Below are 14,933 nucleotides of genomic sequence, written 5' to 3'. Positions count from 1 at the left end.
TCAGGCCCGCTCAGAGAGGACCTTTGCCTTCCCCCGGGAGGTTGCGTCCGCCCGCGCTGCCTTCGCCCCGCGCCAGACAGCCAGGCTCCAGTCCTCCGTCCCGTGCATCCCAGCTGGGTCGTGTTGGATGCCCTTTCTCGGTTCATGCACACCCCCTCTTATTCCAGACCGATTCCCCAGGCCCCAGTCCCCAGCTTCCCCCTTGAAAATTTTAGACCCAAGGTGGCCTTTCCCTTTGTAAGCGTTAAGAAAAAACAAAAACAAACAAAACCCCCCAAAACAAAACCCTTTCAAAGTTATTCCCACAAAGAGTAGTTAGTTAAGATGACATGGAGGAGAGTCCAGGTGGGCTGCTTCACGCTTTGGGCCACTTCTTGGACTTACCTCATGCTGGCTATGAGGTGTGGCTGGTCTGGACCTGGCTCTGCGCGTGTGGACGTGTGGTGTCGGTGTTGAACAGGAGAGGGAGGTTGCCAACTGGCTTGTGTGCTTTGTGCCCGTGCCTCTTGCCTCTTGCCTCAGGACAACCAGTGGGGGCTTCTCTGAAAAGGACGGTGGTGATGGTGTTAAGCCTGTCTTCTGTAGAAGACAGTGTCACAGCTGGCAGGTTCACTAGCCTGTGTGCAAAGTGTTCTTTTCTCTGCTGCCCAGTGAGAGTGCCATAGGTGTCACTTCCCTTACACTCAGTCCAGATGATTAAGGTGTAACCCTGCATTTTTCCCACCTGTGGGCAAGCCAGAGAGCCTCTATGGTGACTTGTGTGTTTTGTCCAGGAGTTACTGCTTGGGGTCTGGCTTGTCTTTGCATATGGAAGGACACTTCCCCTCAAAGAATATAGTGGACCCAGTAGGCCAGCAAATAGAAATTGTAACACCTGAGGTCTGTGTTTTCAGGATAAGAAGGCAAAAAAAAAAAAATTGGAGTACAACTGATAGGCGAAAAGGTTCAAGGAAAAGATAGGCCTATGGGGTTTGGACTGAATGGTCTGTAGTTCCCATGCATCGTGGGCTGCCCCTGAGAAGCTCTCAGGAGTCTGGGTGCATGATGTCTGGGGATATTTTGCCAGATGATGTCCTTCCAGGGTAGTTATGATTATTGCTTTTACTCACATCTCTGGTTAACTGAGCTGTGATTCTGTCTTCTCAGGTCTGATCGATGACTATAAAAACCTCCATGGAAGTGCCTCTGCACCAGGCTCCTCAGCTGCTTCCCGATGGCATCCACCAGCTTACCATAGTGGTAGGGCCTTTGGTGCCTGCTACCCTTGTCCAAGCCGGAGGGGATTCTCCTCACACCATGGGCCTGAGTGGCGTAAGAAATATTCCCTTGTGAACCGACCCTCAGGATCCTTGGACTCAGGTGGCAACCATGCTATGCAGGCAGCCCTTGGGGTCAGAGACAGCCAGGTCCCTGACCTCCAGCACTGTGTTTTTGAGAGACAAGTCCAGCTAAGTGCAGATCAGAACATGGTTATCAAAATCAAACCACCATCAAAGACTGGTCCTACTAGCACTTCACAGGCCCAGCTGGGCTCTTTAGAAGAATATGAGGATACCCGCTGGAGTGACCAAGGACCTCAGGAAGCTGAGGGTGAGCCCACTGGTGGGCGGCTGCAGCTTTCAAGGCCAGGAAGAGCCAGGGGGAGCTGCAGTGGAGAGGATCCACTTTTGGTCTGCCAAAAGGAGCCTGGCAAGCCCCGGGTGGTGAAGTCTGTGAGCAGTGTGAGTGACAGTCCCCCAGAACCCCAGCGGACAGTCAGTGAGAGTGCAATTGCTGTCAAGGCACACTTTGCATCTTCTACCTTTCCTCCTCGAACTGGTGTGACTCTCAGTCAGAAGGTAGGCCCTCATTCTGCAACCAGTTGTGTTGTACAGTTCCCAGATCAGCCAGCTCCCTCAGACTCAGTGGTAGTCCCAGCCAGACCAGCCTTAGTATCCAGACAGGCCCGGGAGCCCGAGCTGCAATTGTCTTGTCGAACCAACAAGTTCCGGAAAAACAATTACAAATGGGTGGCCACCCCAGGAAAGAGCCCCCGGATTACTCGGAGGGCTCTCAGTCCCAGAGCAGCTTTGGACAGTGTGAGCAGGGGTGCTTTTGGCACAGCTGGAAAGACAGAGAAGTCACAGCCCAGGGCCAACCCAGAATCCAAGCCCAGGAAGCCAGCCATGTCCTCCAAGCCTGGGCCCTCCCCCAGCAAGTACAAGTGGAAAGCCTCCAGCCCCTCTGCCTCCTCTTCTTCCTCCTTCCATTGGCATTCAGAGGCTGGCAGCAGGGACCATGCCTCTCAACTCTCCCTAGTCCTATCTAGGTCCCCCCCAGGGGACAGACCAGCAGTGGGACCTAGCAACTTGAAGCCGCTCTTTGGAGAGACCCCACTCTCAGCTTACAAAGTGAAGAGCCGTACCAAGATCATACGGAGGCGGGGGAATAGCAGGTATGTTTGTCTGCTGCCCACAGCATCCTGTCTGGGTGGGCAGGAGTGGGACTGGAGCTGCCCTAGAGTTGTGGGATTTGGGGCAGTTGTGTCATCTCCTTAGCTTGTGCTCTCTCCTTGGTCTGCAGAGCAGGTGGGAGGGTCCTCCTCTAGGGAGGAATGAGGAGGAAATGAAGGCTTATGATGGATATAGTCAGTGCCAGTCTCCTGAGAGGAGTGGTTGGAGGAGGTGGAAGGCCGGCAGTGTCATGATTCATGTTTCTAGTAAGAGTGAAACTGGGTGTATTGTTGTCAAAGCTGTGTAAGATGAGGCTGAGGGACTCAGAAGCTCAGGGCCCTAGCTAGGTAAGGGTGGGGATCTGGCCCTTGTAGTTTTGGTAGCTCCACCCTTTCTCCTGTTGGTGGGAGACCAGGAGGTTGCTGGGCAGCTTCTCTTCTGGGTCTGCAAGGTTCAAGGATGGATGGCATTATGCCAGGCCCAGTTCTGGGGTAGCAACCATCATGGACAGGTCTGTCCAGAGTGTGTTAGTGGGGGAGGCCATGTGAAGGGTGTGTGGCTGTCCCCTGATCTGGAGTTTCAGGCCACACATCTGAGCCGGGTGGTGGCTAGGGGCTCTGGGCACTGCTCTGAGGTGCCAAGGCCTTTCTGCTATGCATAGTTAGGAACCTTGCCCTGGCCCAGGCAGAGGGTTGCTTTATTTGTGCTCTTATGGGCTGCAGATAGGTGGGACTGGTGTGTGGAGGTTTCTTTGATCTCTGTGGTCCCCCTTGAAGAGTGCTGGGAGGTTCTGATGAAACAGACTTGGAGAGGAAACAGATTGGTATTATATCTCAGCCACACTTGTGGCTGTGGCCAGGTGACCCGGCCCAGCCACTGCCTTGCAATTGGATGTTACTCTTTGAGCTCCTGCTCTAGCACAGTTGGAAGACTCAAAGATGGCATTGTAGACCAGAGTATTTGATCTGGGGTCAGGGGCTTCATCTAGTCAACAGCCAATGGCAAGGGAGGTAGCTGTGCTTATTGGGGGCAGATGTCTTGCCTGTGCCATTAGACAGTGGCATGTGGCATACCAAAAGGAACCTTCTTGCTATGAGTTCCTCTCAGGAAGTTCTTTCTGCTGTCTGACCTTGATTTTGGCTCCAGGTTAGCTGCCTCCCTCTGGCTCTGACAAATCTGTCTGAAGACAGCTGCTGTCTTCGGTTACTTGGCTTGCCTCCTGTTCTTTGAGGTTCCTGGAGGGTGGCTTTGCCTAACCATACTGGCAGCTTCCTCTGTTCTAGGGAACTTGGAGAAGGAGCCTTGGAGTATCTCTCAGGCTGGGGAAGGTGCTCAGGCCTGGTGGCAGTTCTTCCTCAGTGATGTTCCTTCCTGTAGCCCTGTGCAAAGGGTCATTTGGCCTGAGGAGTGGGGAAGGGATTGACACACTGGACCCTGCCCTGGTCTTGGGTCCTGTGGGATTATGGATCCACCTGCTTCCTCAGCCTTCCTCAGCTGCAGAGGGAAGCGGAACATTGTGGCAACTGACTGAGTGGGGGTGGCAGGGCCTTGGAAGGGACCCTGAAGCTTGGAAGGAGCTTAGAAGGACCCTGGCTTCCCTTTGGATCTGTTTCCTTACCTCCTGGGATCTGGGTGAAGAAGAGTGGTTACACAAGAGCCACCTGGTGAGCCTGTTGGTAGCTGCTTGCCATTTGTCTTTTCAGCCTTCCTGGAGAAAAGAAGAACAGCCCCTCAGTTGCCACCACCACCAAGAACCACCTCAGCCTGCGGCGAAGACACGCCCTCAGGGGGAAGAACAGTCCTATTCTGAAGAAGACCCCCAACAAGGGCATGATGCAGGTCACCAGGCACCAGCTGTGCCGCCTGCTGCCAAGCCGGGCCCACTTCCCCACCAAAGAAGGTACACCAGGAAGGAGGGGCTCGCAATGGGCTGAGCAGAGCTGCAAAGCTGTGCCTCTTCCTGGTCCATTAGGAATCCCATTTGTCATCCCACTGCCTATGCTGTCAGAGGGCTCCAGCCCCTGAGGGATCTCTGCTTGATGGGCAGTGAGCAGCTGGGCTAATGGATGGAGAGGGGCTGGGGTGTTGTGTGCTGTAGTTTGGGTAGGGGACAGGCATCTGGGCAGGAGTATGGTGGCCTCCTCTGTCCATTCCTTAGTGTATATCCACGTTCCTCCTGGGGGAAGTAAGGTTGATAGCCACTCAGACCTTGTACTACTAGGGCTTCTAGCCCCTGCCTTCCTGAGGGCCTTTGTCTGTAGCCTGGGGCCAACAGGGCAGCCCCTTCTGTCCTGAGCCAGCCTCAGTTGTACTCACTTTCTCAGTCATATGTTGCTGGGAGCTGTTGGAAACCTGTGTGAGCTTGAGAGCCCCTGTGGCCAGATGGGCCCTGACTGGGGAGTAATGGGGCATTATCCCTTTAGGACAGCCTTGTACTGATTGGGAGATGGTGGTGCCAAGGCACAGTGAGGCAGCCACACCCAGGCTGGCACACTTGGGGATCTGTGGTGATGGATCTGGAGGCCTTGGCGTGGTACTCACCTGGTATTGCCATGGAGAGCAGGATTTGCCTGGTGCTACCTAGTTCTATGTCTTCCTTTGGGCAAGTATGGTCAAACGTGTGTGAAGTCTGGAAAGGATAAAGTACCAGCAGGACTGGACCTGGTCAGTCTGAGTTGGCACTGGTCCTAGGGATGGCACTGGGGTAACATCCTAGGCTTCCCAGGGAAGCTCTGGAGAAGGATCTAGAAGAAGTGGTACTGAGAGCCTGTAAGGGGGATCTAGGGCCAGGCATAGGGATGAAAGGGGCTTGTCCTGTTAGAGCCAAGGACATGAAGAAGTGGGTGGAAGGCCTTCCTGTGTTGCTGACTTTTACCCTGTGTTGGGGCCAGAGTGGATCTCCTAGGTGACAAGGGAGCTGAGGAGGTTTCTGGTGGCTACAGTGAGGTGCTGGATGGGACTGTGAAGGTATAGGTGCAGGTGCCCTCTGGCCTATAAGGAGGACTGGTTGAGGGGCTCTGAGCTTTGATGGAGGATGTGGAGGGCCAGTAGTGTCATGGTGGGGCAGGGTGAAAGTGCTGCGGGGATCCTTCAGGGTCAGTCCCACTTGCTTGTGCCTGTGACAAAACCTATTTCCTCTTCAGGCTGTTTCCTCTTTAGGCCTAGGGCAGAGTGGAGTGCAGGCTGGGGAACAGTGAAGGCTCCCCTCTGCCAGCAGGTGCTGGGATAGCACCCCTGAACCCCCAAGGGAGCAGCCAGGTTAGGAGTGCAGGGGGTCCCAAGGTCACCAGATACACCTGCTGAATGGTATGCAGGTTTGGGTTGGGTACTATGGGGGATGATGGGGGCTGCAAATGTGGTCTCCACTAGGGTTGGGGGAATGAATAATCTTGTAATTATAGTTAGACATGGTGATGATATGGAGGTCCTTTTGGGGGAAGGGCTTCTGGAAGGCCTCTTACCTTCTCACCCACCAAGTATAGATTGGGCTCCCTGGAGGTTAGGCAGTGGGCTGGCTCCTGCGGGTACAGAACCATATTCTAGTAGTGGAGACGAATAGCCACCTAAGTTCTTGGAAACAGGCTGGAAAGATGCTTTTGAATGGTAAATATATTCTGAGAATGTGGAAGTGGGAGAGTCATCTTAGGGGAGGCAGTTGGAAGGAGGTGACCTGAAGAAAGAGAATATATAGTGCTCAGCTTTACAGGTGAGGTTAGCAGTGAGACTGAGCCTGCAGTGTTCTAGAAGCATAGGGAACATGCATGACTGGAATGTTGTCCAGGATGAGGGAAGAGAATGAGGCTGGTAGTAGGGGGAACCAGATCATAACAAGGGTTCTTGTAGGTCACGGTAAGGAAAAGTGTGTTTGTTTTGGTCATATTGATAGCTCTCTAGTAGGGAGACCTGGGACTTGTATCAGTGTCTTCACATCAGGGTTCATGAATGTCCATTTGGCTGGAGTGGATATTGAGTCAGAGGGTCCTGAATGGGAGGCCTGTCAAGTTGAGGGAGGAGCCTCATCCTCTCAAGGGTTCAAAGAGCCTGTGGAAGTTGCATGTAGAGGTTTGAGAGGCTGAGCCTACATCCTGGTATGGCTACCTGAGCAGGTGACCCAGAGACTGCTAGGCAGGCAGAGGCCACTGGGGTGGGCTGGCTGCAGCAGATGGGCCTGGCCAGGGCATCAGCTGAGGAGATGAATAAGGATAAGCATCTCCCTGGGCTGAGGCCTAGGTGGAGCCTGGTTCATCCCAGAAAGTGGGCATGTGGCTTCCTCAGGCTCCTTCCTGCAAGACCCGCTATCTGCCTTCTTGCCTTCTCAAGAACTGTGGCTTAAGTTGGCATAGTGGTGCACGTCTGTAATCCCAGGATTCTGGGAGCCTGAGGCAAGAGGATCCTGAGTTTGAGTTTGAGGCATGGGAGCATAGTGAGATTCTGTCTCAAAAATAGACAAGCAATAAAAGCAAAAAACAAGCAAGCAAACAAACAAAAACAGGGTCTGGGGAGGCCCTGATCAATCTCTAGTATGACAGGGGGTGGGTGGGGATGACAGAGCCCTGGCCAGGGCCGCTTTGGGTCCTCCAGGTGGGGATGTTGTCACGTGTTGAGGTCTCTACCTTCTGCTCCAGGAGGTGTGTAACCCAAGTTCCTGTGACCACTGGATGGCAGGGCCTCCCTTGGGGTAGAAGCTGGCTCTTCATCTGGCTGCTTGAAGTCTACTTTTTCTTCGTTTTCCTTCTAGCAAATGCTAAGTTCCAGCACCAGCTCTCTTCTTCCAGAGGCAGTCCCTGGGATCTAGAGAGGAACCTGACCTCCCAGTTGGCTCCTGTGCCAAGGAGGGAGGGAGAGGTCTTAGCAGCTGCCCCACAGCCCTGCCTGAGGTCCCAGTTCCACCCTGCCATGTGGCCTGGGGGCCAGCAGAGGGCGGACTTGCCCCTCTTATCCCTCAGTCCACCTTTTTCTGGTAATTGATTGCCTAATTTCCTCTTTATGTGAAAGAAAGCAGATATCAAGTAATTTGCAGCAATAACCTGCTAATGCTGGGCCAGTATCGAAACTCCCCTGTTCATTTCTAGTGGCAGATAAAACACTAATACATAATTATCCTTGCAAATTGGATTGTTTTAAATAACCAAAAGGCTACGGCCAGGAGAAAGCGATCCCATCTCCCTCGAGTTACTCTTGCAGTGTAATTGCCGCGTTCAATCAATTTCCCTGGCATTAGAAATTCCATCACAATCAACATTAAGCTTTATTCATTGTGATGGCTAAGAGCCGGGCCATTTCTCCTCTTTTTCTTAACTGGCAAAATTAATCAGGGAAAAGATTTTAAACATTTACCCGTGCGAAAGAGGTCAGCCCTGCCACTATATTGCTCAGCAGATAAGGGGGCTAATAAAAAGAAAATTGAATTACTAATGATCACCAAGAACAGAGTATATAAAACCTGGCAATCGCCAGTTCAGGAGAAGGGAGAATCAATTTTCTTGGGACAAGGTGCGCTCATTTTTTATTTTGGCGCATATTATCAGCAATTTAATTTGAGAACGCATAAACAGGAGGAAACAGTTAGGGAATAATGAGCCTGGAGGTGTAAAGTGCCGCAGGATATATGCTGTACACAATTTATTTGGCACAACAGATAATCGCTTTAATTGAATTCAAAACTGCATTGTTCAGCAGCGTTGGCTGCTCAGCCTGGGGACTAAGTGTCAGGAAGGTTCCAGGCTCACTGCCTCCCCTCCCGTCCTTGCCTCCTTAGCCCTCCTGAGAGTTCTTTGGCTTGGAGTTAGACTCTGGCTGGGTATTGGGTGTGGGTGCTTGATTGTCCCTTCTTGTTGACAGTGTATCTCTTGCCTTCTGTCTTTCTCTCCTTTTTTCCTGAGGGTGGGGGATTGACGTTTGAGCTGCTCCCAAAGAGGGCCAGGAGAGCTAGCTGAGCTGGTCTGCATCAGGGATCTGACTGCTCTGTTTCTCAAGGAATGCACTAGGAAAGTCATTTGGGCAGAGGAGGCAAAACCTTTGGGGATCTCAGAACTGGTGTCCATTTGCTACACCTATAACTGAAGCAATTAGTAACTGTGTTTTAGCCAGTCTGGGCTCTGGCTGTGGTGGTGGTAGGGTGAGCCCTTAGAGGTGCAGAGGCTCTGAGACTCATTCTCCTGAGGACATGACTTGGGCCCAGTGCTGAGACTGGGCGATCTCCCATCATGCTCCTTTTCTCCTTGATCAGGCCCTATTCACTCTGGCCAGACCCTGTTTCCTCACAGAGGCTCTGTGCTTGTCTACTATTCATTCATTCATTCATTCATTCATTGTTGCTTTGTTTCTCTTGTGTGAGAGGCCCAAAGGGTAAATAAGGAGTATAAATGGAGGATTGATATTGGGAAGTAGGAAGAATATGTTCTAATAGGAAGGGAACAAAGAAGAGGGGAGGTGGAAGATCACTTACTGCCTACCAGTTATTGATCGATAACTGGGAATGAGTCTTCACACTGAGCTATAATACCAGCAGCCCTTTTTTTTTTTTGGTACCAGGGATCAAACTCGGGTCCTTGTGCTTGCATAGCAGGTGGTGGCACCACTGAGCTAAGTCCTTGGCCCTCAGCAGCCCTTTTTCTTTTTTATTTTGAAACAAGCTGTTGCTGAGTTACCCATTTGGGGCTCAAACTTGGGATTGTCTTGTTGCAGCCTCCCAGAGTGCTGAGATTATAGGCATGTTCCACTATGCTGGGTTGTTGACCTATTTTTGCAGGGACCACTCTTCCCTTAGATGTGTAGCAATTACTCCTTTCATTCAGATGTGTGCTGGGTGCTAGTGGTTAACCTTCCTAGCCTACCACTTCTCATGTCACTCCCTGGCTGCCCTGCCACCTTGAGTTTTCTGCATTTTACTAGCTGGTATGAGTATTGCTCATACTGCCCCATCAGGAATGTGCTTTGCCTAATCCTGGCACTTTCCTGGGAGCCTTGTGGGGCAGGGCAGAAGGGAGGGCCTTCCTTCTGTGTAGAGGACTCTGACACAGGTGTGGGGGGTCTGCTGCAGAGTGCTGGACAAGGCTGGTACTCTGTAATTCCATCACCACATATGTGGGAAGTCCTCCCAGGCTGACAGTGCCGGGCCAGTGTGTGGCAGGAAGCATGTCCTGTGGTGTGTCCTGAGGGCCTTTGAGAGTGGTGTTGCTGGAAGTGGGCATTAGGCCCTCACCCAGCCCAGTTTGGCTGGAGTGTTGTCACAGTCATGTAGCAACTGAGGGGGCAAGCTCTGCAAGGAATTGGACCCTGCTCCTGCCCCTGTAAGATATGCCTGATGGGTAGGGGCTGGCAGCAGTGTGCTCAGAGATCAGTGGGCAGGGAAAGTAGAACACCCCCTACCACCTTGCACCCTTGTCCTCTGCATGCCATGGCATTTCTCACTACCTGTGTCAGGAAGAGTATTTGGGATAGTTAGGAGCAGAGGGTCACCAGCTGAAGGCACTGCAAGCTAGTTGTATGCACAGTGGCACCCTGAGCTGCAGCCTGTCTAGGTCAGGCTGCTGGGGGGCCCTGAGCTGGGCAGCTTCCTTGAGAGACCGATGTTGATGGCAGGGGAGGGCAGGGTCGGGGGCTTGTAAGAGTCTGCTGGGTGCTAGGAACAGCCTGCAGCTGGAGCTCAGGTCCTGGAATTTGGCCAGGATGCTGGTTACATCTTGGCTCTGAGCCCCAGACGTGCTGCTGCTGTTGTCTTGCTGGGGGCCTTTGGTTCTCTGTGCTTGTCTCCCTATCTATAGAGAGGTTACCCTCTCTGAGGTTTCTGTGCAGATAGAAGGAGCAGAGCCTTCAGTGCTTTGGGCCAGTGTTGTGTTCCTGTGTGTGGTGCCATGGCTGGTGCTGCTGCTGCCTGGGAGGCCCAGACCGGTGCCTTGTTGGGGGATGTGTGTCTGTGATCCATCACTGCTCGCTGGTGTGCAGCTGGGCTGTTTGATTTTACTACAGCAAACACTGTTAAAGGGCGTGAGAGCAGTTAAATCTAGAGTCCTGCTTTCATAAGGGAAAAAGAAAATGCTGAATTAGGCTCTGGGAAAGGCAGCCGAAGCGATCCTTGGATCTTGCATAAATTATCAGGCACACTGGAGGCCTCCAATTTTACGTTTGTCATGGCTGTGCTAATTAGTTATTCCACAAGAATTGGTATAGCAGTGCACGTGTGTGCCATTTATGGTGATGTGGAGCTGAAGACCCAGGGCTTGCCCATCCCGACTTCTGGCCTGAGAAGGGTGGAGTCCTCTGGGTTGCTGAATTTGGCATCCAGGCTGGGGTACCCTCCTTCCTACTAGGGCTGCAGCCTCCCTCTGCCTACTGCTCTTAGGCTGTCCTCCCTCCTCCCTCTTTTTCCCCCGTGATGCCCCTTGCCCAGGGGCCCTGCTATGGCATGTTGACCCTGCTGGGTATCATCAGAATTCCACATGCATGTGGGTCTCAGCCAGGGTTCCTATTGGTTCCTTTGCCTGGCATCCACAGCATGCTGGGGTAGGGTCCTGGTGAGAAGGATATCCTGGTTGCCTTTGGTGTCTCCTGCGCAGCACCAGGCAGCCCTACCGAGAGAGGATACCAGCCTCAGCTTCTTGCCATGCTCCCTCCCCTGTGCTATCCCTATTCTCACATGGGCCCAGGGGTAGCAATGTGATTCTTGCAAGTCAGGCAGCGGAACCACTGAGCTAAATCCCTGGCCCAGTGATGTGATTCTTATTGGGGAGGTACAGTGAGGGCAGAGGGAGGCTGTGTAGCTGGGTCTTCATGATGGAAAGTGGCCCCAGGTTGGGCAGGGCTTCTTGAGGGCCAGTGGATGGAGGCAAGCAGGATCTTATCTGCAGATGGGGTAAGGGGGTGTGAACAGACTGCAGGGTGAGCAGAGGAGGCCTGAGTCACTGTACCTAGGAGGGGACTGCAGCCGTCTGACCACAATGGGCCTATTCCTAAAGCCAACTCTGAATGTGAGCAATGTCTTCCTGCTGGCAAGAAGGAAACTGTCAGGTCTCTCCTGCCCTCTGTCCTGCCTGGGCTATGTATGTACAATGGTTCCTGTGCTATGTGAGAGCTTTTAGTGCCTCTTCCTCTCTCAGGGAGGCAGCCGAAGAGGAACCATATTTGGTATTGAACTCAGTTGAGTGTCCTCAGTTGTGTGTTGTTGAGGGGGTATGTGCCTGTCTGGAGTCAGGCTTCGGGAGCTGGTGGGGCTGGGCTTCACCTCTGGCCCTGCTGGTTCCTGCCCTCTCCTGCTTTGTGGACTGCCTTTTTCAGGGGTGGGAGTTGCCTTGTCTCAGCTGTGCTGTCTGGAGGGTGAGGGGCATCTAGCCACTGAGGCCTAGGGGGCTTCCTAGTCCCTTCACACCTCTAGGAGGTGAGTTGGTCTCTTGACTGGGTGCTGGCTGTGGACACATACCACTGAAGTGGGCATAGGGCCAGGAGAGGCCTCTGGGGAGGGTGTGGTACAGAGGCATTGCCCCCCTGCCCCATCTCACTGATCTGCATTCAGAATGTTGGGGGTCTGTTGTAGTCAGGATTTTAGCAAGGGAACACATTTAATATAGGGCACATAATTTATAGGATTATTTTGATATTTATCCAAAAAAATCAAATACAGAGGAGTGTGAGAGGTTAGCCACACACTAGAGACCCAAAGAATCCAGCCAAGGTCCTGGATCTCACAGTAGTGTCGCATACAAGTCCAGCTGAAGGCCTATGTCCAAGGCAGTGTCCTCTATAAGTCCAGCCAGTGGCCTAGAGCCCATGGCAGGGTCTCATGCTTGTCTGTATTGAGGATCTGCACCCAGAAGGCCTAAAGGCCAGTGGTAGAAGCCAGAAAACCTGTGCCGGTGGGGTGAAGGATTTGTGCCCCAGGCTGAGGTATCCTATTAGCCAGGAAGTGATACAGTAAAGATCAGAGCTCCCCTGAGGCAAACAGCAGCCATCCCCGTTGACTGTGAGGCCCCACGCTCCTCCTCTTATGAGAAAAGCCAAGTTCGCAGCAAGGAAACCAGCTACAGCATACTTCTAGAAAATCAACATCCCTGGATTTTCCCCTCCAGTTCTCTTTTTATGGCTATTGGTAACAATCCTCAGGTGGATCGTCGACGTCCAGACCACTCTGATTCAGTTCACCTGGGCATTACAGGGTGACCATTAGTTAATCCACCACAGGGTTGAAGCAGGGATTCCTGGTAGTCAGAGACAGGGATCATAGCATGGGTGCCTTGATGCCAGGAACCCCTCACTGCTGGCCAGTCCCAGACTGCACTGAGGGGCCTGGACCTCTTCCATTAGTGGCCATGGCCTTGGGCAGGTCATCACCCTGGCTCTGGGGGGGCCCCTGTGTGTGCAGTGGGTCACCCTCTCCCTGCAATCTCTGCAATCTCTGCCTATGGCATTTGTGGCTAGAACTCAGTATTCTGTGTGCACTTGGCACCTCTGAAGGTCTAACTGTCCCCTGACCTCTGAGAAGAGCAGGGATGCACTTCTGAGTGTGAGGGGTTCTTTCTTCCCCTTGGAGCTACTCAGCCAGAGGTAGTAGCAGGGCTGTGACCCAAGGAGCTGCCTGCCTGGTGTTTCTTTACTGCTTGAAGAAAACTGAGCATAGGAGGAAAGGCAGTGAGGCTGGCATGATAGGGGCATGGTGTTCCATGCAGGTTCCCTTCTTCCTGCCCCCTTGCCCTCAGGGGAGCCACACACAGTGGAACCTGGCCTGGTCTCTTGGTCTGGGACACAGTGGAAGGAATGTTGGGATACCTACAGGATTGCACAGCAGGGTCCAGGGCAACACCCCAGGGCTGGATGAGGAGGAAAGCTGGGACTATGGGAGTGAGAAGGAGCCTGTCAAAGTCTGTGGGAGCAGTAGCCAGTTCTGTGGTGCTGTGGCCCTGTGAGAGGCAGCAAGGTGTAGCTGTGTGGAGGTGGAGGATGGGCTCCATCCCTACTTGAGGGGTACAGAGAACCCCTATTTGCAGCTTGTGCTGGGGCCCAGCAATGACATACTTAGACTCAGAGCCAGGCTGCCTCTTCCCATCAACTCAGGGAGGATGGAGCTCAGAGAGGCTGGGCAGGCAGCTGTGCGTGGGGTCCCTAGAGATGGGTGTTGCTTGGAAAGAGACTGGAAATGTTCTCTGGCTCTCTCCTTTTAGTGTGTGTGTCCTGCTTTCCTCTTTTTTTTTTTTTGGTACCAGGGATTGAACTCGGGTCCTTGAACTAGCAAGGCAGGAGGCACCACTGAGCTAAATCCCCGGCCCTCCTGCTTTCCTCTTAAAGGGAAGCATGGACCTGGGTGAGATTTGCCATCGGGTCTGACCCAGGCTGCTGCCCATGGCCTGGCCCCACATTGCTGCCCATGTGGCCACGCTGTACCCTGGGCATAGGAGGATCAGGGGGAGTGTCTAGGCATCAGGGCTGCTGGTCAGGGCTAGGTAGCACCTGGAGAGGGCTTCTAGCCACCCTGCTGCCCATGTCAGGGCCCCTGAGTTGCCCTAGAGTGGGGATTGACTAGGGGTGACTGTCCAAGTCGTACAAGGAGGGGGACAGGCCTGGAGACCCCCCCCCCACAAATTGAATGTCAAAAAAAATTCCTTTCAATGTAACTGTTTGGTAAATTGATTATTTTTGTTTCCCTTCAGGATATTTTCATATTTTTATATGATTTTTTTCCTTAATCCATGGGTTATGTGGGAAGGGTATCATTTAATTTCCAAACCTATGCAGATTTTGAAGTTACTGTAACTAATGATTTCTAGCTTAATTTCAGACCTTTGACATTTGCTCAGACGTTTTTAATGGCCAAGCTTGTGGTTGGTTTTGGTAAACTTGTGTGTGAAAAGACTGTGACTCTTGGCTTTGGACCTGCAGTGCTATAGAGTGAATTGTGTAATGGTGATGCTTAAACCTATTTTCTTCCCAACTCTGGAAGTCTGATTTTCCACACTCATGAGAAAAGAGTGTTAGTTAGGATATTCCATTGTGCTTGTGAATTTGTTCATTGCTTGGATGTCAGTCTGTCATTAAATATTGAGGTCACTTTGCTGGGTACAAAGCAATTTGGAGTTGTATCTCCCCATTAGATCAATTTTTTTTTTTTTGGTAGTGGTACTGGGAACTGAACCCAGGGGTGCTCTACCAGAGCTACATCCTGAGCCCTTTTGATACAGGGTTTCACTAAGTTGTCTAGGCAGTACTTGAATTTAGAATTTTCCTGCCTCTGCCTCCCAAGCTGCTTAAGTGCTGGGATTATAGACATGTGCTACTATGCCCAGTGTGGATCTAATCTGTTAATGTTGTGAAATACTCCTTTCTCCAGTAATGCTTCTTGCCTCAGAATCTGCTTTGATGCTATGTAGCTACGTCAAGCTTCTTTAGTTGACATTGTAATGTATGTGAGTGTATATAAAGATGTATAATATATATACATATATATATATATATATATATGTGTGTGTATGTATACATAGGAATCCTGTGTGTGTGTGTGTGTGTGTGTGTGTG

General features: G+C 52.1%; 1 protein-coding gene across 2 annotated transcripts in view; it reads left to right on the top strand.

The window, feature by feature from the left end:
- Nucleotides 1-14,933, top strand: part of Zc3h3 (zinc finger CCCH-type containing 3) — an 89,290-nt gene that overhangs the window by 362 nt on the left and 73,995 nt on the right. For both annotated transcript variants that reach the window (XM_010639255.3, XM_010639256.3), the window contains exons 2-3: nucleotides 1,147-2,434; nucleotides 4,136-4,332. In XM_010639255.3, coding sequence (XP_010637557.1) covers nucleotides 1,147-2,434; nucleotides 4,136-4,332 — 1,485 coding nt within the window. The remainder of the gene's footprint in view (nucleotides 1-1,146; nucleotides 2,435-4,135; nucleotides 4,333-14,933) is intronic.

Source organism: Fukomys damarensis, unplaced genomic scaffold (assembly GCF_012274545.1).
Source record: "Fukomys damarensis isolate Sample0158 unplaced genomic scaffold, DMR_v1.0_HiC HiC_scaffold_5, whole genome shotgun sequence".
NCBI classification, from domain to species: Eukaryota; Metazoa; Chordata; class Mammalia; order Rodentia; family Bathyergidae; genus Fukomys; species Fukomys damarensis.
Note: the sequence above shows the minus strand (reverse complement) of the source record. Positions and strands in the feature narration are given on the sequence as shown.